The 24,025-nt window shown below is 35.5% G+C and overlaps 3 protein-coding genes across 5 annotated transcripts; all 3 read right to left on the reverse strand.

The window, feature by feature from the left end:
* Positions 1-497: 497 nt before the first annotated feature.
* LOC120193316 (transcription factor HHO2-like) lies at positions 498-2,510 on the reverse strand. Of its 2 annotated transcripts, XM_039195834.1 has the most exons (6): positions 2,057-2,509; positions 1,685-1,977; positions 1,281-1,587; positions 1,121-1,197; positions 723-941; positions 498-692 (listed from the first exon to the last, which is right to left on the reverse strand). In XM_039195834.1, the coding sequence occupies exons 1-6, from the start codon at positions 2,184-2,186 to the stop codon at positions 609-611; spliced, it is 1,110 nt and encodes a 369-aa protein (XP_039051765.1). In that variant the 5' UTR covers positions 2,187-2,509; the 3' UTR covers positions 498-608. The 2 variants fall into 2 exon arrangements, with proteins under 2 accessions (XP_039051765.1, XP_039051764.1); XM_039195833.1 differs by having other exon boundaries at positions 498-941; positions 2,057-2,510.
* A 1,876-nt stretch (positions 2,511-4,386) lies between these two features.
* LOC120193331 (allene oxide cyclase, chloroplastic-like) lies at positions 4,387-19,376 on the reverse strand. Of its 2 annotated transcripts, XM_039195845.1 has the most exons (3): positions 19,048-19,376; positions 18,415-18,966; positions 4,387-4,397 (listed from the first exon to the last, which is right to left on the reverse strand). In XM_039195845.1, the coding sequence occupies exons 1-2, from the start codon at positions 19,286-19,288 to the stop codon at positions 18,443-18,445; spliced, it is 765 nt and encodes a 254-aa protein (XP_039051776.1). In that variant the 5' UTR covers positions 19,289-19,376; the 3' UTR covers positions 4,387-4,397; positions 18,415-18,442. The 2 variants fall into 2 exon arrangements, with proteins under 2 accessions (XP_039051776.1, XP_039051775.1); XM_039195844.1 differs by lacking the exon at positions 4,387-4,397 and having other exon boundaries at positions 18,315-18,966.
* Positions 19,377-19,935: 559 nt separating this feature from the next.
* Positions 19,936-23,971, reverse strand: LOC120193333 (methionine aminopeptidase 1B, chloroplastic-like). Its single transcript, XM_039195847.1, has 10 exons — positions 23,783-23,971; positions 23,600-23,681; positions 22,744-22,981; positions 22,304-22,465; positions 22,179-22,220; positions 21,931-22,002; positions 21,647-21,722; positions 20,916-21,017; positions 20,764-20,811; positions 19,936-20,240 (listed from the first exon to the last, which is right to left on the reverse strand). The coding sequence occupies exons 1-10, from the start codon at positions 23,931-23,933 to the stop codon at positions 20,080-20,082; spliced, it is 1,134 nt and encodes a 377-aa protein (XP_039051778.1). The 5' UTR covers positions 23,934-23,971; the 3' UTR covers positions 19,936-20,079.
* Between the last annotated feature and the right edge of the window lie 54 nt (positions 23,972-24,025).

A 24,025-nucleotide genomic window follows, 5' to 3' on the forward strand; every position in this document is an offset into this window, starting at 1 on the left:
ATATTTTTTTTTCTAAAATTGGGCAAAGCTTGGTTGGGGGGATTAGTTTGAGTTGAGTTTGAAGAGCCACATTCACGGAATATAACTATGAATATTGATATTTAATTAAATTAAAAAATGTGGAATTGATACGGGGAATCTTGGACAATGTAAGATTCTTGAGGATGAGGAATGGATTAATTAATTGAATGGGCATTTCCTACAAGGCTGTAACAATACGGAGATAAGATAAACAAATAGGGAATATACTTTGGACAATTAGATGATAAAATTTCCAATTGGTTGGCGCAACAATCCAAATTTGCATTTTAAGTGTTGGAGCCAATGAGCATCCTTGGAGTTAGATAGAACAGCCGCACCGCCATGCAAAAGCATCCAAGGCAAATTGACCAAATACTAGGGTTGTCTTCGGTTAAGATTTCTCCGACAATGAACTCAAAACCCTTTTATTCGTTTAACAACGAGGATGGTTTTATTCGAAACATAAACAACAGGAGATTGAAGTAGCAAAGACAGAAAGATCTCTACATATCATATATATATAGAACTTTCTACCGAGATTTTTCTTACAAAAATTTGTACACCATATTTCTCATTGTCATGAGAGCTTAGTACGCCGGTGAATCGGTTGTGGCGTGGGTAGAGGAAGATGTCGAATGAACTCTCCCTTCACTATGGCTGCCCCTTTCCTCGGAATGCGACTGTTGATGTCTTTGCACCGATGTTCCGCATGGTTGAGCAACCGTGGCCAATGTGGCTACCGGGGTGTAGATTCCGCTACTCGGCGCATCGGTGGCTGTTTTTGTTGATGTCGTTGCGGTCATCGTGGAATATTCCGGTGGAGGTACCCAGATGCCTCCGACCACCACAAATTGAGGTGCTTGTGGATTGGCGCTGTGTTGGACGGACGGACTCGGTCTCCTCGTGTGCAATCTATATTTCTGCAACACATGAAATGAAGGATTTAGGCCATGCAGGAACTTAAAATCTATTGAAAACTAGGTCAACATTGTCAAATATAGTGGGAAACACGCTACTCTAATTGCAGTATTTTCTCAAAAACCAGATTAATTTGCCAAAACAGAAACCCTACTGATTCATCCCTAAAGTCTAAAATCACCTGTAAATGACTTTTAACTTCATCATTTGTAAGTCCATCAACCTTCATCAGCTCCCTAATTTGCTTTGGAGTGGCAGCTGCAACCAAAATCCATGTTTATAATCGTCGCCTCTATGAACGAAATGGTAACGATGATAATAATAAGTAGAAGAAAACTCACCATGTGAACCGCCGAGTTGATGGAGAGCGTGCAAGAAGCGCCGATGCAATTCCGGCGACCAACACCGCCTTGTCTTTCGCTGAGTCTGACCCTCCTTTTCATCTTTTTTACTTGAGTTTCCATTATTGGCTTCTCCTCCTTCACCTCTACTCTTACTTTCTGTTGTGGAAGTACTTGTAGCTGAAGCATTTGCTTTTCCTACCGCAGATGGTTGAACACTTTTTACCACGACTTTTTCTCTCTGGAACGGTTGAAATGCTCCACCATTTTCCTTCACTTCCACACCACTTCCATTGTTACCGGCATCCTAAAAAAGGAAAGAAAAATCCCAGAAATTGTTGATCTTTTGTTCCTTTTTCTCTTTGTTTGGAGATTTAAAAAGGGGGGGGGGGACAAAAGGGTACCTCATTCAAGGGTAGATCTGGGGATTGATTGTTGTTGTTGTTCCACAACTGAACGGATCTAAGCCAATCGGATTTCCTTTCATGATCAACAGCAGCAGGAACATTCTTTTCTTTGGATTTATCCGATTCTTGTTCATCGTCTTCCTCGGAGCAATCAGAGCTTTTTTTTATCGGAATAAATTCTTCCAAAACCGGAACATCACTGGTCGTCTGCTCCGAACAATCCGATTGCCCTTGCATGTAATCCGTCGTGGTCGAACCCCCCGATATCTCTTTCTTGCATGCCTCAATCGCTAATAAGAAGAAAAAAAATCGGCACTCAAAACAACAAAAACAATGGAAATAAAAAAACAAAACAGATAAAAGGTAAACCTTGCGTGACAAGCTCCAAACACAAAGGAAGTTCGCGTTGAAAGACTTGAATTTTACGTCGTTCTTCTTCTAGAGCTTCAGCATATTCATGGCCTCGGCGTATTTTTTGAGCGAAATCCATCTCTACCATTTACCCTTTTCTTAAAAAAAAACTCCTTTCACTTAAACTTTTTTCTTCTCCCTCGTTCTTCAACACCCAGATTACAGAGACAGTGGAGGAGGATGAATTTATGTAGGGGGGAAGGGTTGATTTTCAGACCAAACAGCATAAATAGATCCGGAGAAGACGAGACAAAAGGGATCTAAACAGAATCAAAAGGAGAATAAACTTTGGGTACCAAGAAAAAAATACATAAAAATCAAAAGCAAATGGAAATCAAGAGAGAAAATGGAAGACAACAAGGAAAGAAAGAACACAACAAAGTCGGGGCGTCGCGTAACAAACAAAAAATGAACCCTTTTTGTGTTTAGAGGGAGAAACAGTTTGTATTTAGCCTTACTTATATAGTATAAAAGCAAGATGGGAGAGAAGATAAGGAAAGAGATAGAGAGAGTTGAATATTCCAGTTAGTGATTCGGTTTTCGTCGTTTCTGGATGGGCCCGGCCATGACGTCACCTCTTTCTTCCATACGCACTCCTTATTTTTTGTTCTTGATCAGATCAATGACTTGTCTAGTCTCGTTGGGATGAATCACTTTTGAGATCCTAAATTTTAATTTTGTCTAATATGATCCATAAACTATTTTTAATAGTTTAGGGTGATTATAATGTAATATTTATTTTAAAAAAATAAACTATCAATAATAGGCATACCTTACTGACGTAACTGTTTGAACTCATAACATCTTGAGAGAATAACCTTTCATTTTACCACTCAATCCCAAAACTTTTTTTATCTCTACTAAATTGTGAACTTAAATATTTTCCAATTTTCTAAAACTATTTCGATAACGTAATACGCTAAAATTGTCTAATTGTATTTCATCACTAATAAGAGCTTAAGTAAACGATATTCACTAGGTCAAGAATGCCCTCTTTAGTAAAGGCTTCATAGGTTTGATTGATTAAAATGAGAATCTCAAATTAAATGAACAATCGGTTTCACATATATAAAAGATTATATACTCGTGTATCAAACTCATCATAAAATAGATTTCTCAAAGTCCAAAAAAAACTATTGCTAATTACTTGTAGTGAGAGTGAATCTCAAAATATCATATCATCACAATACTAAAATCATGTTAGGAGGGTCATCCTCATAATGGGTTTCTGCAAAAATTCGATATGAATTAGTCAGATACCAGTGAATATTTTTTTTAAAAAGTTTAGAACTAAATTGAAAAGATTACTAAGAACAAGGACTAAATTTTATTTTACTCTTTTTATGAGGGTTAGGGTAAGAGCGACTCTAGATTGTTTAGTGTGGGCTACGAATTGAATGGCTGCCACGTAGGCCAACTCATATTTGAGCTGGGTGTATTTGTTTGGTTTGTTGGTTGTCCTACTTGGACAATGGAATATCCGGTCGGCTTTTCTTTTTGGGATAAGTGAAAATATGAATAATAATAACAATGGAAATCGTGTTTGTTTAGCTCCTTGTTTAATACTCCGGCTGTTGTTTTTTATTTATTAAAATAAATTGTAATCATATTAATTAAATTTTTAGAAATATAATTACAAAAATAACAACATATTATGTATATATATATATATATTCAAAATTTATAATTACAATAGATAATTATTTGATATATCGAAGGCGCTTGTGAATTTTTTTATCACCAATACATGTGATAATAATCTAATTATAATTAATATAATTTAAATTTAAATTAATTTTTATATATATTTAAACTTGAACTAAAATAGATTTTTATTGATAATTTAAATATATTTATATATAATAAATATCGAACTTAAGAAATCAAGAATTTTAAAACCTTAATCTTACCATTAAATTATATTATGTATGGGTATAACTTGGGATATTCTCATCGTTGATTGTTTTTTTTTATTCTTCATCGGGGATAAGTCTAAATGGTCCCGTCAAGCCGCACTGTGTGATATGGTAGTGGGCAGTGTGGCTTTTCAGTGTGTCGAAGGGCCATTTTGGTGGTTTGATAGTTTCTTTTGTCTAAATTACATCGAAGACCCTGCTCTCGTTGCTGTCAGTAGAGGCCCCACGTCTTACGTTGCTTTCCAGCCTGGTGGTTTGACAGCTAAGCAACTGGGAATACAAATCGGATGCCCTGGAGATTCTATTATTCATTTTTCTTGTTTCGACACATTTGGATAGAGTATTAATAAGTTTAAATTTAAATTATATAAATAATCTCTCGACTATATAATATTATTTTGTTGAATTTTTTTTGTATAAATAAATTATATTTCATCTAAAAAAGAATGCAGTCAAGCTGCTACAAAACATAACAAACTACAAGCTAGATGATACCCTAATTCATGCATAATTATCTATTTACATCATCAATCCTATACATTCCATGCCTATAAAGTTTAATTTTCACAGCCTCCATTAGCCTACTTACAATTACATCAACCGGGCGAGTCAAATTCCTATAGTGTTTATGGTTGTGTTCCTCCCAAATAAAGTAGAGAAACCCAATCCACACAAGCTTAAGAACACGAACTCTGAGGGATTTGCCCTTCATATTAGCAAGCAGGCAGTGAAAGTGCTCATCCCAGGTACAAGCCACACATGAGAGACCACAAGCACTTAGAACAATGTCCCACACTCCTTTTGCATAAGAACAACCAGCAAAAAGGTGATCCCGAGACTCCACACCAGTTCCACACATTCCACAAACATTTTTAACAATCAACCCAAACCGAACAAGTCTATCTTTTGTAGGCAATCTATCAAGGATGACCAACCATGAGATTAAAGAGAATTTGGGAATATGGACAGGGAACCAAATAATCCTATGCCATGCAACTTTCTCTCTACTGTCACGAATGTTGTCCCAAATCCATTTTCCTTTTATTGAATTCCAGCTAGCACAGGGATAGAATAATCTCATAACCTCCTCTCTCAACCTCAGTAACTTGGTTAAGATCCAGCTGAAATGGGGCTTATAATCAACCTCCCAGTAGCTAATAGATTTAAAAAGTATTCCTTAATCCATGCAATCCAGAGTGAGCCCTCATTTGCCAAAATATTCTTACTAGCAACAGGAAACATGCTCTGCTCCATACCACAGGGTTCCTAAGTCCCAAGCCACCCTCAGACTTTAAGGTACAAACCTGATTCCAGCCCACACGTGCTCCCCTGGCTGGGGTATCACTGTCATTCTAAAAGAAGCGCATACAAAGCCTCTCGATATCTCTAATAATCCCTTTTGGAAGAATGAGCTGCCTACTCCAGTAGTTAAAAATACAGAACAAAATAGTTTTAATCAATTGCAGTCTGCCCCCAAAGCTAAGATTTTTATTAGACCATTGCCTGAGCTTGTCATTAATCCTAGCCAACAAAGTTGCACAGTCTTTACTTGTGAGTTTCCTAGTCACAAGAGGTACTCCAAGGTACCTAAAAGGAAGGTGCCCCAATCTAAATCCAGTAACATAACAAATATGCTCAAGAGTGTATGCATTCAACACACAAGCAAAAAATTCAGTTTTCTGAGCATTCAATTTGAGGCCAGATAACTCATAAAATTTCTCCAAGATGCTCAGCACTCCCAAAACAGAATCAAGTGATCCAGCAAAAGACTAGCAAATCATTCGCCAAGCAAAGGTGAGTGAGGGGAACTCTCTTACACTTATGATGGAATTTGGAGATTTCCTGCTTTGCAACAACATCCAAAAGAGAGGACAAGACATTCATGGCAATGACAAAGAAGTAAGAAGATTAATTATCTCCTTGCTTAATCCCCCTAGCTCCCTTAAAGAACCCCACCAAACTCCCATTTAAATAGACAGAGTACATAAGAGTAGTAATGCAAGCTTTGACCTAATTACAGGAAATAGTAGGAAGACCCAAAGCCTCAAGAGCAGTCAGCTAAAACCCCTAGTTAACAGAGTTAAAAGCTTTTTGTAAATATATTTTAATGGCACGCCTAGGAGAAAGACTCCTCATTGAATAACCCTTAACAATCTCCCGAGCTAGCAAAGTGTTAACAATTATGTTCCTTCCCTTAACAAAAGCAGACTGACTTTGAGAGATCATGGCAGGGAATAAAGATATTAATATATTCACAAGAATTCTAGTAATGGTCTTGTAAACCACTGAACAACAGAAAATAGGCCTAAAATCTTTTGCCAAGCATGCATTGAGGGACTTAGGGACCAAAACTAAGGCATTTGAATTGAAAGCTGGCAACATAGAAGAAGTGTGAAAAAAAATACCTCACAGCAAAAACAAAGTCTACCCCAACAATGTCCCAGGCAGCCTTGAAAAAATCAGAAGTGTAGCCATCATGGTCAGGACTTTTATCATTCTCTTGCCTAAACAAGGCCTTTTTAATCTCCATATCATCCACCTCATTAGAGAGGGAATCATTAGCTTCATTAGGCAGGGAGTAGCTCAGCAATCCTTTTAAGCTTTCAATAGAGTAGACACTGACCAATGGATCAGCAGAGCCAATTAGGCCAGTGAAATAGTCAACTAGCTCTGCAATCATCTCTTCAAAGGACTCATAACATTGACCTTATTCACTTTTAATAACTCTAATGGTATTTTTCTTTTTATTAGACTCAACCCTCTGGTGGAAGAATATAATATTTAAGTCACCCTCCTTTAACCAGTGCATTTTAGCTTTCTGGCTGTAAAACTCTGACTCAGTAATTTCCAAGTCTACTAATTCAGCTTGGATGCTTATTTCATCATCAATCCTCCTCTGATCCACATGAGACAGATTAAAAATTTGAATCTGCTCCAGTTCAGATCTCTTGGATCTAACTCTGCCAGAAATATCAGAGAAGTATTCCTTGTTAAATTCCTTAAGGCAAGGTTTAAGTCTTCTCAATTTTATTAACAATCATTGCATATGAGAGCCTTTACAATGACATTGCCATGACTCCACAACAGTACTTAAAAACTTATCATGAGTAGTCCAGCAGTTAAAAAATTTAAAAGGTCTGGGTTTCTTGGTCATAGCCCCTTTATGTGACCACAGTAAACCAAGGCAGTGATTAGAAACCCCTTGAGCCTTAAACTCAACAAAGGACTCAGGGTAGTCCATCATCCACTAAAGGTTGATTAAGATCCTATCCAGTTTCCTGGCAAAAAAATATCATTCCTGCATATTTGACCAAGTAAACAGATGACCAAGAAAATGATGATCCATCAATTCAAGGTCCTCCAAGCACTCATAAAACTCCCTCATGTCAGGGGTAGAATGCACTCCCATAACTTCAAAATCAGATATTTACTCAGCTCTAGCAGTGATGTTAAAGTCCCCCCAATCACCCATGAGGAATGACCAATATCATTCTCAACAATCTTCAAATGATCCCAAAGTCTTCTCCTTCCTACACCATTATTACTACCATAGATGACAGTGATTCCAGTCCTATGCCCATCAACAACTCCAAAGATTGAGATGGTCTGGTCACATTTTCTCAGTACAGTGAGCAATAGATTATTCCTCCATAAAATCCACAACATACCTCCTTTAACAGAATCATAATTCTCAGCAATATTCCAATCACTAGTCAAAGAGGAAATAAACTTGGCAGAATTATCACTCTTAATCCAAGATTCCATAAGGCACATGACATCAACTTCAAAAGAAACCAACCTCCTTAAAACCTTCATTTGCTTTAGAGGGTTGTTAATCCCCCTAACATTCCAAAAACCAACTATCATCAAGAAAAGACAATGGGAGCACCACTACCAGAGCCAAAGCTTACCACACTACCTTTGGCTTTATCAGAATGGTCATTCTTTTTAGCCTGTATCTCATTAAGCAACAAGGCCACTCCCATAGAGGCCACATGAGCCTTCCTAGGACCATATACCAAAACATCAACCTTACCTGAGGAACCAACATAATCATTTTTCTTTTCCCTAGTCTTCTTCTTCTTCGAGTCTTGAAGAGAAGGAAAGTGACCAGGTTTGACAACCTCCTGTGAGGCAACTAACCCAATTCCCTCAACAACAAGATCATTATCACACTGATTAAGGTCCACCTTCTCCTGTTAATCAGTGGCATCTACCATAACAATAGATTGATCCAGTGAAGTGTTAACAGTATTATTCATGGCAGCATTCTCCCTAACATCGTTGACCTCTTAAAAATACTGCACAGTTGCCTCAATAGCAGTACCAACCTGCAATCTCATGCTTATCATCTTAGCCTTGGTGATACAATCACCCCCATGAAAGATCTCACCCCTTGAACTGCAAGGCACATCCTTGGAAGCAGGGGTATTCACAGGCAAATCCTCAAAAGCATTGAGGTTAGAAGCATGCCTAGAAGAGTTATCTCTATTCTCAGATTCAAGAGTGCTAGATACATCATTCTTTCTCCAAACTTTGACTTCCCTAGGCTTTAGAGAATAGTGCCCAGCCTTTATGCACGAGCTTACATGGTGTCCAAAGACTTTTCACTTAACACAACACTTAGGAACCCAAGGTACATATACTTTAATTCTCACAGAAGACCCGTCACTCAGAACCACATGAATCATGTCAGAGATAACCCCTCCAGCTTTAATCTCAACACACACATTTGCATATTCAAGCCTTGTAACACCCTTAACTCATATCCAACCCGAATACAAGTCCGAGGTGTCACATTGATTTTTCAAACTTTGACTCTTATAGAAAATCACGGGAATTTTTAAAACTTTCATTAAAACGAAATACATTAATTTACATAAAACCATAAAATACAAAATCGATCAGAGTATTCGTAATTAACACTTATTACATGCCCACATTTTATATATAACCAAGTACATACTTTGTCAATTACTTCTGATCTAATCTCTTAGTAGTATTGTTGTCTGTCCTACTTCTATTTCCACTTTTCCTGATTCTTTGTACCTACGTATAAATCACTTACACGCTAAGTCATAGACTTAGTGAGGCAATAAATGAATATGCAACAATAAACTTATGAATGTTCATACTTACCATTGGATCATGACATTTCAAGATGCATGTATCTATCACACGATAACATATATAATCATATAATGCACATACGAAACTTACCTTCTTGTATCACTTTCACTTTAATTCGGTATTTCAATTGCATTGTCCATGTATATTATTGAGAATAGAGGTATGTGAGTGCATTGAGGTTGTGCACTAATGTTATCACCACAGCTAGTATCAATTCCCTCATGGGGCACCGAACCTTAGTTTAGTATTTGTCCCGAAGAACCACGATCCAGAGGTCACAATATAAACTGTTCATATGTGCCTTTAAACATATGTAAACTGTTCATATGTGCCTTTAAACATATATAAACTGTTCATATGTGCCTTTAAACATATATAAACTGTTCATATGTGCCTTTAAACATATGTAAATTGTTCATATGTGCCTTTAAACATATGTAAAATATTCATATGTGCCTTTAAACATATGTAAACTGTTCATATGTGCCTTTAAACATATGTAAACTGTTCATATGTGCCTTTAAACATATGTAAAATGTTCATATGTGCCTTTAAACATATGTAAACCCTCGACTCTTGGCATGCCAACTACACCTATAGTTATTATATCGTATACTATGAGTATTATTCTTATACCTTTCATATCACTTGATTCATATCATGTTCTCATATCACATATCATATCACCATAATTATCATGTATGCATGTTCACAATCATTGTATTATAAAAATCAACATAAGGATTAGACTTATCACAAGTCTTATTTCATTATACTATACATATAGTATGCACTTACCTTAGCTTTGCTTTGATTCGATTCTAATCATTTGATCGTTCCGGAATAAGCTTACTTTTAGTATCTACATAATCACACATGGATTTATATCAGTATTATAACTAATATACTCTAATGATTCACTCTTTAGACTAAGAGAAAAGTCAATTTCATCTTTTAATAAAGGTATGCATCGATGCACTAATGATGCATCGGTGCATAAAAGGTATTCGATGTAGTATTATTGCTGGGATGCATCGATGCACTCCTTATGCATCGATGCACCAATTGCAGTCGATGTTTCATTATTAATGGGATGCATCGATGCACTACTTATGCATCGATGCATGAATTGCATTCGATGTCTTTATTTTAAAAGAGTGCATCGATGCACTACCAATGCATCGATACACCTTCAAACAAATTTCTGGGTTTTAACCTTGATGCATCGATGCACTCTGCCCAGAATCCTATTTTTGAACCCGAAAATCATTCATTTTGGATTAAATCCTTCATGTTTAATCTCCTCTTTCACTCTTAACTCTAGTACACATCCTTAAACCAATCTATATTCATTTATTTCGTCTTAAACCTCAAAATCCTATCTTTCATATGTAATTTAATAATTACATCAATTTTGTAACATGTTTCAAATCTAATTCTATTACTTCATATCTCTTACTTAGATTGATAACAAGTCAAATCCAACTTTCAATTCTTGTTATGAACTCTATTCCAACATTTCATTCAAGAACCTCTAATCTTTAATCTTCTCTATCTCCTTTATCTTTTGATCTTAAGATAACTTAAGCTTTCCTTTAGCTTAGTTATCATCTAATGATCAAAACCCAAATCTTAAAATTAACAAATAATTAACTAAGTAGAAGACTCACCTTTGAGCTTGGAGTTACGAGAGGAGAGGAAGGATAAGGAGAAGTTCTGGAGAAATATCTCCCTATATGCTTATCTCTTAATAAAGAGATAAGATAATTATCTTTTAGATAAAAAGACCATTTTACCAATTAATTCATTCAATAATTACTAAAAATTTTAGGATTTATCTTCAGATAAATCATTAAACTAATCCATTCTTTTATTTTAACCACTAAATTCTGAAACTTTACCATTTAGTCACTAACCCATAAATTGGGATGTTACAACTCTCCCTCCCTTAAGAAAATTCGTCCTCGAATTTTCATTGCACAAGAAGATAAGATACTGCCTACACATCCACTATTCCTTTTCCCATATTACCTCTTCAATAATTCTTTCGTGCTATCACAACTTCACTTCATTACTTTAATCATTCCTTTACCTTTTTCCTTTATGCTCTCACATTCTTTTAACTTAATTACTCTTACTATCATACCATTTTATTATTCCACTCATTTATTATACAATAAACGATACATGCTATTATCTCCGGATCATCAAAATCTTCATTTGTCTTGAGATTATATATTCGAGCAGTAAAGCATATTTCCTGTTGAGTAGAGGATTCATGTTGACTTCTGTTTCTTTCTCTACCTCGTCCCCTCTGAGATATTGAAACAGATCTCTCCGGAAGAACCAGTTCTCCGGCCCTCAAAGAACAATCTCTCTTGAAATGTCCTGTTTCCACACATCGGAAACAAGCCACTGTTTTAACTCTGCATATCCCGCTATGAGTTCTTCCACAAATCTGACATTGTCTAACTTGACTCTGTTGTGTTCTCCCATCACTGGACCCGGCAGATTGAGTCTGTTTAGCTCTCACCTGATTTGGTTCCCTTGCAACGGATGCCATCGACTCTGATTGTGCTTGATATTGGAAACTAGAATCTCTATCTCTATTAGGTGGTGCAAAACTTGATGAAGCCCCAGTTCTTTTATATGGTTGAGTTATTTGATTCCCATGCCTTTCATTTTGAACTCTCTTTAGAGCTTTAGCACGATTTACTACCTCTTGAAACGAGGACAAGTTCAATACTATTAGCATCTCCTTTAACATTGGGTGCAAACCTTCAATAAACCACTCGCATGAATCCTTCTCTGTCGGAATTAACTCGGCCACAAAACGACTTAACTTGTTAAATTCACACTCATATTCATATACAGTGAAATCCCATTGCTTCAGATTTAAGAATTCTTGCTTCATTTGCCTGATAAATTGATCTCCTATATACTTGTTTTTGAACTCTTTTAATAACAAAGACCAGGTCACTTGGTCACTTGTCATTCTCAGAGTGACGTTCGTCCACCAAATTCTCGCTTGCCCACGAAGCAAGGTGACCACTCCATTTAATTTCTCTTCATCAGAACAGTGGAGTCCATCTAACATAATTTTCACATCATTGAGCCAAAGGTCTGCAGTAACAGGACCTTCCTCAGCTTCACCTTTGAATTCAGGAGCTCCTAATCTCTTCAACTCTTTCGCAACATTCATTTTCGGAGTTGAAGTAACAGGAGATTGGAAACGCGTTAATACCGCATTTAACGTTCTAAAAAATACATCTTGATCATTCACAAGCACTCCAGAGAGTGTCTGTTCTTCACTCTGCCTGGCCAGGGCAGGTGAATCAATGCTTTCAGCGGGTCTATCATCTCTCGCTTCATTCCTAGAACTACCTTGTCCGGACATCTATAAAAATACAACCATATAGTTCTATTAGCAAAACAACATACTTGCTATTCTATCAGATCAGAAGTTTTCACTATTTTGTTGGCATGTATACCTTATAAGACACTCTAGAATTCGGTTTATGCCGAGAATCGACTAAACCGTAGCTCTGATACCATTAAATATAACACCCTTAACTCATATCCAACCCGAATACAAGTCCGAGGTGTCACATTGACTTTTCAAACTTTGACTCTTATAGAAAATCACGGGAATTTTTAAAACTTTCATTAAAACGAAACACATTAATTTACATAAAACCATAAAATATGCAACAATAAACTTATGAATGTTCATACTTACCATTGGATCATGACATTTCAAGATGCATGTATCTATCACATGATAACATATATAATCATATAATGCACATACGAAACTTACCTTCTTGTATCACTTTCACTTTAATTCGGTATTTCAATTGCATTGCCCATGTATATTATTGAGAATAGAGGTATGTGAGTGCATTGAGGTTGTACACTAATGCTGTCACCACAGCTCGTATCAATTCCCTCATGGGGCACCGAACCTTAGTTCAGTATTCGTCCCGAAGGACCACGATCCAGAGGTCACAATATAAACTGTTCATATGTGCCTTTAAACATATGTAAACTGTTCATATGTGCCTTTAAACATATATAAACTGTTCATATGTGCCTTTAAACATATGTAAACTGTTCATATATCCCTTTAAACATATGTAAAATGTCCATATGTGCCTTTAAACATATGTAAACTGTTCATATGTGCCTTTAAACATATGTAAACTGTTCATATGTGCCTTTAAACATATGTAAACCCTCGACTCTTGGCCTGCCAACTACATCTATAGTTCTCATATCGTATACTATAGGCATTATTCTTATACCTTTCATATCACTTGATTCATATCATGTTCTCATATCACATATCATATCACCATAATTATCATGTATGCATGTTCACAATCATTGTATTATAAAAATCAACATAAGGATTAGACTTATCACAAGTCTTATTTCATTATACTATACATATAGTATGCACTTACCTTAGCTTTGCTTTGATTTGATTCTAATCCTTTGATCGTTCCGGAATAAGCTTACTTTTAGTATCTACATAATCACACATGGATTTATATCAGTATTATAACTAATATACTCTAATGGTTCACTCTTTAGACTAAGAGAAAAGTCAATTTCATCTTTTAATAAAGGTATGCATCGATGCACTACCGATGCATCGGTGTATAAAAGGTATTCGATGTAGTATTATTGCTGGGATGCATTGATGCACCAATTGCATTCGATGTTTCATTATTAATGGGATGCATCATTGCACTACTTATGCATCGATGCATGAATTACATTCGATGTCTTTATTTTAAAAGAGTACATCGATGCACTACCAATGCATCGATACACCTTCAAACAAATTTATGGGTTTTAACCTTGACGCATCGATGCACAATGAATATGCATCGATGCACTCTGCCCAGAATCCTCTTTTTGAACCCGAAAATCATTCATTTTGGATTAAATCCTTCATGTTTAATCCCCTCTTTCACTCTTAACTCTAATACACATCCTTAAACCAATCTATATTCATTTATTTCATCTTAAACCTCAAAATCCTATCTTCCCTATGTAATTTAATAATTACATCAATTTTACAACATGTTTCAAATCTAATTCTATTACTTCATATCTCTTACTTAGATTGATAACAAGTCAAATCCAACTTTCAATTCTTGTTATGAACTCTATTCCAATATTTCATTCAAGAACCTCTAATCTTTAATCTTCTCTATCTCCTTTATCTTTTGATCTTAAGATAACTTAAGCTTTCCTTTAGCTTAGTTATCATCTAATGATCAAAACCCAAATATTAAAATTAACAAATAATTAACTAAGTAGAAGACTCACCTTTGAGCTTGGAGTTACGAGAGGAGAGGAAGGAGAAGGAAAAGTTCTGGAGAAATATCTCCCTATATGCTTATCTCTTAATAAAGAGATAAGATAATTATCTTTTAGATAAAAAGACCATTTTACCCATTAATTCATTCAATAATTACTAAAACGTTTAGGATTTATCTTCAGATAAATCATTAAACTAATCCATTCTTATATTTTAACCACTAAATTCTGAAACTTTACCATTTAGTCACTAACCCATAGATTGGGATGTTACAAGCCTCATCCTAGAAGCGGTTATGGAATCCATATACAGAGGATTTCCAATCGCGCTAGCTATGTAGCTTAGGCCCTTTTTAGTATAAAGTTCCAGTGGGACATTGTGAAACTGAACCCAAATCGGCATACAAGACAGGTCAAAACTAAGATTCTGCAGACTTGACTCTCATTTCCTCAAAACTGGGGGATTATTCTGAACATGCCAGTGACCGTTATCAAGCACCCAGTCCCTCATATCAGAATTTAAGAAAGAGAATATATAAAGGTTATGGACAACCAGACTAACCTTCACTTGCGACGATTTCCCCTAAATCGATTCGATGATTCGCTACAACGAGCCAAATTAGGGGCCAAACAAATAAATTGACCCACTAACGCGTAATTCTAGTAATCTATACCTTCCTCAATCACTCCAGGTGGGGGTTTGACAGTAGCAACTCTGTCATGTAAATCAAGGGGGAAATAACTCGAGAGCCTGCTCATTCGATCCCACAAACAGTTTCCTCCAATCTAAACCCAACGAATCCGAACCCATGAAATTAGAACAAGAAACAAATCAAGAGAACTCTGATTAGCCAAATCGAAGAAACAATCAGAAGCGAAGAAGAAAATCTGGAGACCCATTAGTCCAGCTAACGTGCGCCCAGAGAGACTTCATCGTTCCACTTATTTTGTTGAGTTTTTTATTCGTAAAAGTTACAAAATTACCTCTCGATTATAAAGTGTTATTTTGTTGAGTTCATCGACTATTAAAAGTTACAAAATGGTCACTTGACTATTCATATGTTTCAAACTCGTCATTTCCCGTTAAAAATTTGGCTGTAAATCTGAGCTAGACGTTAACTTGCTGACTAAGATATTATAAAATATGATCTCATAATCTCAAATAATTATCGAATCTCAGTCAGTCTGTTAACATCCATTTCAGATAACTGTTAATTCTTTAACGAAAAATTATGAGTTTGGAATATAATGAATAATCAGGTGATCATTATGTAACTTTTAATAGTCGAGGGACTCAACAAAATGCCCAATAATTAGAAGACTATTTTGTAACTTTTAGTAGTTGAGAGACTCAATAAAATAATATCCTATAATCAAAAAAACATTTATGTAATTTACCCTAAGTTTAAAAATATTGTTACTAGTTTAAGTATTATATTACAAAATATTTTTGTAAATGTATGTTATTATGTTTGTAATTGTTCCATGTTGGTTGGTTTGTATAGAGGTGGAAATCGGGTTTTTTAAATCGGATTTGAGTTTGGATAAGTTTCTACCAGGATAAGTTGGGATTAGATTGTATTTACTTTAGATTTAATTTATATTAAATTTAATTTTATTTGGATTTAATTTCGTTCTATGATAAGTTAGGTTGAGTCAAATATAAGATTCATACCTGTATCAAATCAGTCAATTTTCGCTCATATTTTTTTGGATATTTGAATCATTTTAGGTTGAATTGAGAATGATTTCAATCGAATATAAACAGAATTATTGATATATTCTTATAAAAATATATCTTTTTGCTTGTCACTCTAATCATTAATGTTGAACCATTAAATTATCACCAAAAGTGATGATTAACTAGTACTATAATATAAAAGGAGAATAAAAACATAATCATTTTATTATTTATCATGTTGTTAAAAATAAATAATAAAAAAATAAATTATTCAATTAAAATCTTATCAATATTCAATTTGAATCAGTAAATTAAATTTGGATTATTTTTTGTTCAAGTTAATTTGAGTATTGGATTTTAAATTTGATAAATAAAGGGATTGTAATTAAAAGTAGAGGGACTAAATATCAAATATTTGAAGAATATAGCAAACTGGAGTAGAAGTAAACCATGGGTATTTTACATTTCAATGTAATAAAAGATGGGTCAGATTGTTGGATGAAACTGACACCTAACCCACTGTCCTTATTCGGAGATTATGGATAGAGCTCTACTTGTGTGGATAGGTTTCCTACCGTACTTGACCTTTAGTCAACGATATTTAAAGTAGATAGTTAAAAATCACTTGGTTAATGTCTCCCCTTTTCCTTCTAAATACGAATTGTTTAAAAAACACACAAAAAATGTAATTGTTATACTATTAAATTTTAATTAAAAAAATGAAATCTTATACTTATTCGGCTTTGAAATCAAGAAAAGAAATATTTTTGAAGCAGAACATATAATTTGAGAGGTATGAATAGATTGAGGAACGATCGGGGCAATCATCCTCTTGAAAATGATCAATTATCATATACTTTTTACTAATAAATTATTTCCATCCCTTTTACAATTTTAAAATTTATTCTCTAACATAAAATTACGCGTTTATGCATATTAGAAGGTGGATTTTATGTTGTTTGGTTTCTTCTTTGAGATGGTTGCTTCCAATCACACGAAGGAGCATTGGGCCTAATTAATATGGGTTAGACCAATTAACGCTGATAAGTTTGTTCAACTTCGTAAGCGGATGGTCCTCCTTAGTTGAAATCACATGGGGACTTCAGAAGAGGAAGCCTTGCCTCGGCCCCTAACCACCAATGGTTTTCATAATGAAAAATATTTTTTTTTGGTATTTATTTGTCTAATCTTTCTGATCTAATTAGTTATTTAGATTTGACTTATAGATTTTAATTCACATAAAAACTTTGCTTCACGATTTAAATTGGTTTAAATTCACATATAATGTGAATGTGTAAAACTGTAGTCTTAATCATCTATTTACATTATCTTATGATCTTAAATCCGTATAAAAGTAAAGAAATATGCACAATGTAAATAGATTATATCCTAATATAATCATTAGTATCTAATTCATTAATCGACTAATATAGATCAAGTACTGAAAAATACTTATTATAAAAGTTATTTTTTCAATCCATTTTTTTTATTTACAACGATACAATTCAAATTTTAAATTTTACTTTTGAGTAACCTAATATCCTGTTAAATCAACTCGTAATTAGCATGCTACTTTCAAAAGCTATCTCTTCATTTTTTTTTTCTATGAAAAACCACACGAAACGCCTTATTTGAACGTGGCAGATAATAAATTCAAAAGGAAATGTCAAAGTTGGGAAATGAATAATATATAAAGTAAAAAACATACGGAACCAAACAACAAATTCCACAAGAATACATTTTTTCTCAGAAAATTTTCTTCTTCTTAGATGCCCAGGAAGTGTTACTACCGGTTTATATTAATTTAGCGCATTTCTTTAATCGCATATTAGGATGTTGCATGTGAGACTTCCCAAAATCCTATGTTCTAACACAACACAACATTGACTATAACACATGGTAAGTCTTTCTAAATATACAGGCTGTTCAAACATTAACCTAAACACTATTACCGGTAAGTCATCTTATATTGACGACCATAAAATTAGATTCGAACATGGAAGAAAGACATTACAAGATAATGAATATAGAAAAGTAATACCAACTTCGAATATAGGAAGTTAAGAAAAGCAAAGATTAACCTAAACAGATGTGGCTGTTTAGACATTACAAGACAACTTTAGGTCTGAACCGCATAGTTCAACGATAATGCTCTGGAAAAACTGGTAAATCTCTCTTGCGGTAATGGAAATGAACAAGGCGATGTCTTACATAGGAGAAGAAAGATCTAATTCGAAGTGCAGAATAATGGGAAAAACTGATCAGATGGTGAAGTTCCGATCTATATCACTTGGTAAAATTAGGGATAGTACCATGAGGTTCCGTGGCTTTAGCAGCCGGTGAGGGCTCGACAGCCGAGGATGGTGGAACCGGTTTCCCAAGAAGCTCAGCTGGCAAAGCCGGTATTCCTTTCAAGTAGAAAGTATAAAAAAGTTTCATCGGGAAAACTATCTGATGCAGCCTGACTTGGCCGTATGCTCCCTCAAAAATCCCAGATCCTCCCGTCACGGCCAAGAAGGTATCCTCGTACGTTAAATAGGGTCCCTGGACAGATAAGTGGCCGTAGTCACCAAAGTAGAAGCTGTAAATGGCTTCATATCGATCGCCTTTTTTCTCCGGAACGTGCTGGATCAGCACACAGAGACCGGCTGTGATGCCGAACCTTTTCTGCAAGTCACCGGAGTAGAGCTTGTTGGTGAAAGGAACCAGATCACCCAGCGAGTTTACAGGTTTTTGACTCAATTTCAAAACTGCAGGGCTGCTTCGATCTCTCTCGTTGAGTTCATAAACGTGGAGCTGTTGAACTCGGGCTGAAACGTGAAAACCCGAACGTCGAAATCAATCAAAAGTTTGAAAATTTAACGAAGGAACAAGGTGGAAATTGTACTTACAGGGTTCGGGAGTAGCTGGTTCGGCCTTCTTGTTCTTGTTGAAGAAGAAGGCTGTGGTAGATAAGAGCTTAGAGGATCTTGATGAGGTGAAGAAAGAAGTTGAGCTGTTGAGGCCATGGAACCGAGAAGGCTTTGAATAAGAAAATTTTGAACCTAAAACTATGTGAGATTGGGGAGGTGAACTGCGATGTTCAGCTAACTTGACCGAGGACATCAGTTTCAGAGAGGTGGACTGTGCCATTGACGGTGTCGGAAAGTTGGTGAAGACGAAGAAGACGACCGAATCCCAGGACGGGGAAGATTTTTTTTTTGGGGTGATAGTTTATGACCACTAAACTAATCACAACTTCGATAAAAATACAAATGTCGGACCTCGAAGTTATATTTTATACACTAATCTACATGTGAATCATGTAAAATATTTAGAATACAAAACTCAAAATTCTGGTTTATTTTCCAAGACAAAACGATGGTAACAAAAGAGATGAACGCTTGTGATCAATCCATTAAAAAATGGCCCCTGATTAGTTTAATTCAACGACATTTTCTCAAAATTTTCGGATAATTTTACTCTATTTAAAAACAATAAAAGTATTTTATCAAAATCATCATTATATGTAAACGGATTTAATCAATACCGTAAAATTTATCATATATATTTTTAAAAATAATTTTGTTTAAAAGTACCATTTCTCTAATTTTATTTTATTTCCCCCTAATTTAACCGATTGAATAAAAATAGCAATTACTTTTAAAAGTTAAAAATATTATGTCTTACCTAAAATAATCAAAACCGATGGAATATTTAATGCTATTTGAAACCACGTGTCATATTGAAATATAAAGTGTCATAGTTAAAATGCTCGAGCAAACAATTGTTTTAACAAACTTCTTTTGCATCTGAATAGCTTTGGGCTAAAATAACACATTTTGTAATCGAGGTTACATTATGTTATTTTACAGGCACCTTATGAAGGAAGCCAATATGCACCTTTTGCCTATATGTGCATAATGTGTCCAATATATGATCGATTAAAGATTCGTGTCTTCACATTTAGTCAGAATTTCCGCACCGGTTCTTGTGATAAGGATGGTATGTTCGAACTGAGCAGCAGGGCTGCCATCGGAACTCAAAGTTGTCCAGTTGTCCGGCCATGTGGTGCACTCGATGCCTCCCAGTGTAAGAATTGGTTCTGCACCATAAATGCATCGATATACATGCATGAATATCTAATATAAACGAAAGAGCATGGCAGCCGTCGATGTCAATGTTCATGTCCTAGGTGCAATTGGTAATGAAAAGACGGAGCCAATCTTCGGCGTCTAAATTTTAAGAAAAATCATTGAAGCATGTAACATAAATGTTGCATGTGAAACAATTAACTTCAAGACTTCACCTGACAACTTGGTTACTAATCACTCAACTGAACAATCAATAGCTTTAAAATATTAATGTGCTTTAGGTTGACGTATTAATCGACAAGTACTTTCAGGTACGGTAACATATAGTTGCAAATAACCGTGCACTTGTTATCTATCTACTACATTGTTTCATCCTCTGCTCGTCCATCCTTCCATAAATAAACCCAAATAAACCGAAAATGTCCAAAGACATTTCTCGATCAACTGATTGAAATATCTCATAAGCATGCATACTTTAAATCAGAGCCCTTGACTATATAACACGCATGCAAATAAAGATAGGATCGTGCTCACCAATGGTAAATGTTTGACCTTCAACCATGTGACCAGGACCTTCATTGCCTGTCAAATAATTAATAATTACATTTAGATGGGATTGGATTGGGAAAAGATCAGATATCATACAAATGCCAGACTAGGTTATCTATCATCCGATGAGTACTTACGATGATGAAATATAATTGGCTCAGAATGAAAAACAGTCCCGACACCGTGCCCAACAAAACGCTCCACCACTCTATAACCATATTTTTCAGCATGCTCACTGAGATGATATTAACAACATACAGTTAAAATGGACAAGGGGTTCAGGAAACCATTCAATATGACACATACAACCAGAGAATTGAAGCTATGACGTTGTTAAGTATCATGTAACTTTATCCAAAGCACAAGACAAGCATGCCTAAGCTATAATGCTATATCAGGGCAAGCTTGTTCTACACTGAATAATTATAGACTAGATAACAAACAATTAATGACACTCGAGCGCTAATTATTTGAAAACTTTTGCTTCAATTAAGTTGTTTGAAATTATTAATAACAAGCAGGGTTTTAAAAAACGGTCCGCGACCGCGATATAGCGGTTTCGCCGCTGTCCGAGTTACCCGCGACGGCCGTAATGGCGTCCGCGACGGCCACAATCATGGTAAATCCGAAATAACCGAAAACACGACCGCGACCGCGATTTGAAACCCTGATAACAAGTTCAAGGTTTCCATGTAATTGAATAGATTCTAACACTAACAAATGACTCTTGATTGGTTCTCACGGTTTAACCAGGCATCTGTGCATTAGCCATACGCCAGATGATACGATCATATAATTTTATGTGCACATATCTTTAATCCTTTCAAACCCTAAACAATAAAGGGGGAAGGTAGTGAGAAAACCTTATTCTTTTTTCCAATTTTTTTGAAACTAGCACCATCTTTGCAAACAGCTATGCCTTTCTCCAAGCACTCCTCGGTTACCTTCAAAAAAGGGTAAGTGTGAATCCAACGAGTCAATTACATGTAAAAAGTTGCACTTTAAAATTAATCATATCATTATAAAGATGGTTAATTCTAAGCAAAGAAGAGCTTCACACAAGTGCAAATAGATCTTACAAACTCTTCAAATAATAGTGAAACTGGTGATAATTAGAATTCTTTGTCTTTAACAAATCATAGTAAAACTTACTTGTACAAGGCGTTTAACTGGACCACTGACGTCTCCACAGAGAAATGTCCTGGATGTGTCTCCATGATAACCCTAAGAACCAAAGGATATTCCATGCAATTTTGTTATTGCAAGGTATTGCAGCTTAACTAAAGGAAGTTCATGGCCATATAATCGCTAATATATTTAAATAAACCTGTAAGTAAATAAATAAACGATAAAATTGATTCCTAAGAGAATTAACCATATGGTATAAATTGAGGACATACATTTAGGTACACTGTCACATCTATGTTTATTATGTCTCCATTCTGCAAGAAAGATTCAAAGATGAGCGTTAGTGATAAAATATACTAGCAATGTTTGTACAATCACAAAGGCCCATATACCAAACCTGTAGCTGGCGAGAATCAGGTATTCCGTGGCACATGCACTCATTAACTGAAGTACATACACTCTTAGGAAACCCACCATACCCAAGAGGTGAAGGATAAGCACCCGCCTCTATTATCATCTGGTGCACAGCTCTGTCAATTTCATCCGTTGTCACTGATGGCTGATAAGATTTTTTTAAAACAAAACTGTTGATGAGTGCATTAATTTAAACAGAGTTGTCAGCTAAATGATTTTAAAGAATATATAGTGCTTAAAAAGAGATGAACCACAGTGATGAATTAGAATATCCATTAGTAGCAAAATCTAATACTAAAAACAATCAAGAATGATGATTGCTAATAACTTCAGATAAGCAGGAAAGTTTGACAAGAACATGATTCTTCTGCAGTTAAGAAAAAGGGGTGGGGGATGCCGATAAAAAACAATGTAATTGCTCACCCTAACTAACGTCCCTGCATAGTTTAAGACACAAGCAGCAAGCTCACCAGCAGCTCTCATTCGAGCAATGCCTTCAGCATCATGAATCTGATGTTCACTGGAAATTTCGGGCAATATATTTGAATCTAAATAATGAGGCTTTGGTATGTGATCAGGCACAGGAAGACGTGGTGACACCTTCCCTCGTCTTAAAGGTGGCGGCCTTCTAAACTCTGTTGTACCCTGAAGTTCACGCTCTCTGCATAAGATTGAACAATCTCATAGCTAAATGACCAAGCAAAATGAATCCTTCAACTTATGTACTAATGCTATGTTTGGTAGGAGTGTAATTCACAAGTTAGCAATAAACTTATGAATCCTTCACTATGGAGACATGTAGGATGGACATCTAAGATCCCTATAATTTTATGCATACTGTTTATGAAATTTCCGGAGGGGGGGGAAGCGAAAAGCTGCATACTCCATATAAGTATTTGAAGTGCAGCATGATATGCTACTAGCTTAGCAGCAGTTTCCTTTCTCATTCTAATCTTAATAAGCACACGAGTCATACAAAATTTTCAACAAGTCCTCAATAACCCTTTGCCCAATATTTTCCCGGCGAGCTATATGAGAAGCATAGCATCAAACTAAAATGAAGCCATCCAACAGACCCTTCGTTAATTTCAACTTATATGAAAACATAAGATTCCCATACAGTAAAATACAGCAAAAGGCAAAACTTTCATATACCCGTATGTCTACCCTTCAACAACTCCACATAAAAGTAATCACTTCAATCCAAAATTAACATCCGAACACATTTCATAATATTAAAGCAACGATTTTTTAATGCATCAGAAGAGGAATACCAAACCTCCTTATTCTCAAGGCCTCCTCTAAGCCTGATACCCTCTTGGAATAAACAACCAGCTGTGGTCGAGGACGGCACTCTTTCCCTGAATGATTAAAACCATTAAGGCAGCGTAGAAAGAACAGACCACCACCATTTTTTGCAGTGCTTAATGAATTGGGTAAAAGAGATCGCGGAGAAACAAACCGTGGAGAGTAGAAGCATGGGAAGTGAGTGGGAACCCCATGAATAGAGTTGACTTTGATGACGATGAACACGATTGTTGGGCATGTAACAAGGAGGAAGGGAGATGTGAAGAGAGGCCATGACCATGAGAAACTGAAACACAGAAACCCATTTCTAGATAATACTTCACAATCACTCACAAGTCACTAGAAGGGTTTATGCCTTGGGTTTTTCCATTATTTTTTAACAGAAAAAATGATTTTT

This window comes from Hibiscus syriacus, unplaced genomic scaffold (assembly GCF_006381635.1).
Source record: "Hibiscus syriacus cultivar Baekdansim isolate YM2019G1 unplaced genomic scaffold, ASM638163v2 tig00116995_pilon, whole genome shotgun sequence".
NCBI lineage: Eukaryota > Viridiplantae > Streptophyta > Magnoliopsida > Malvales > Malvaceae > Hibiscus > Hibiscus syriacus.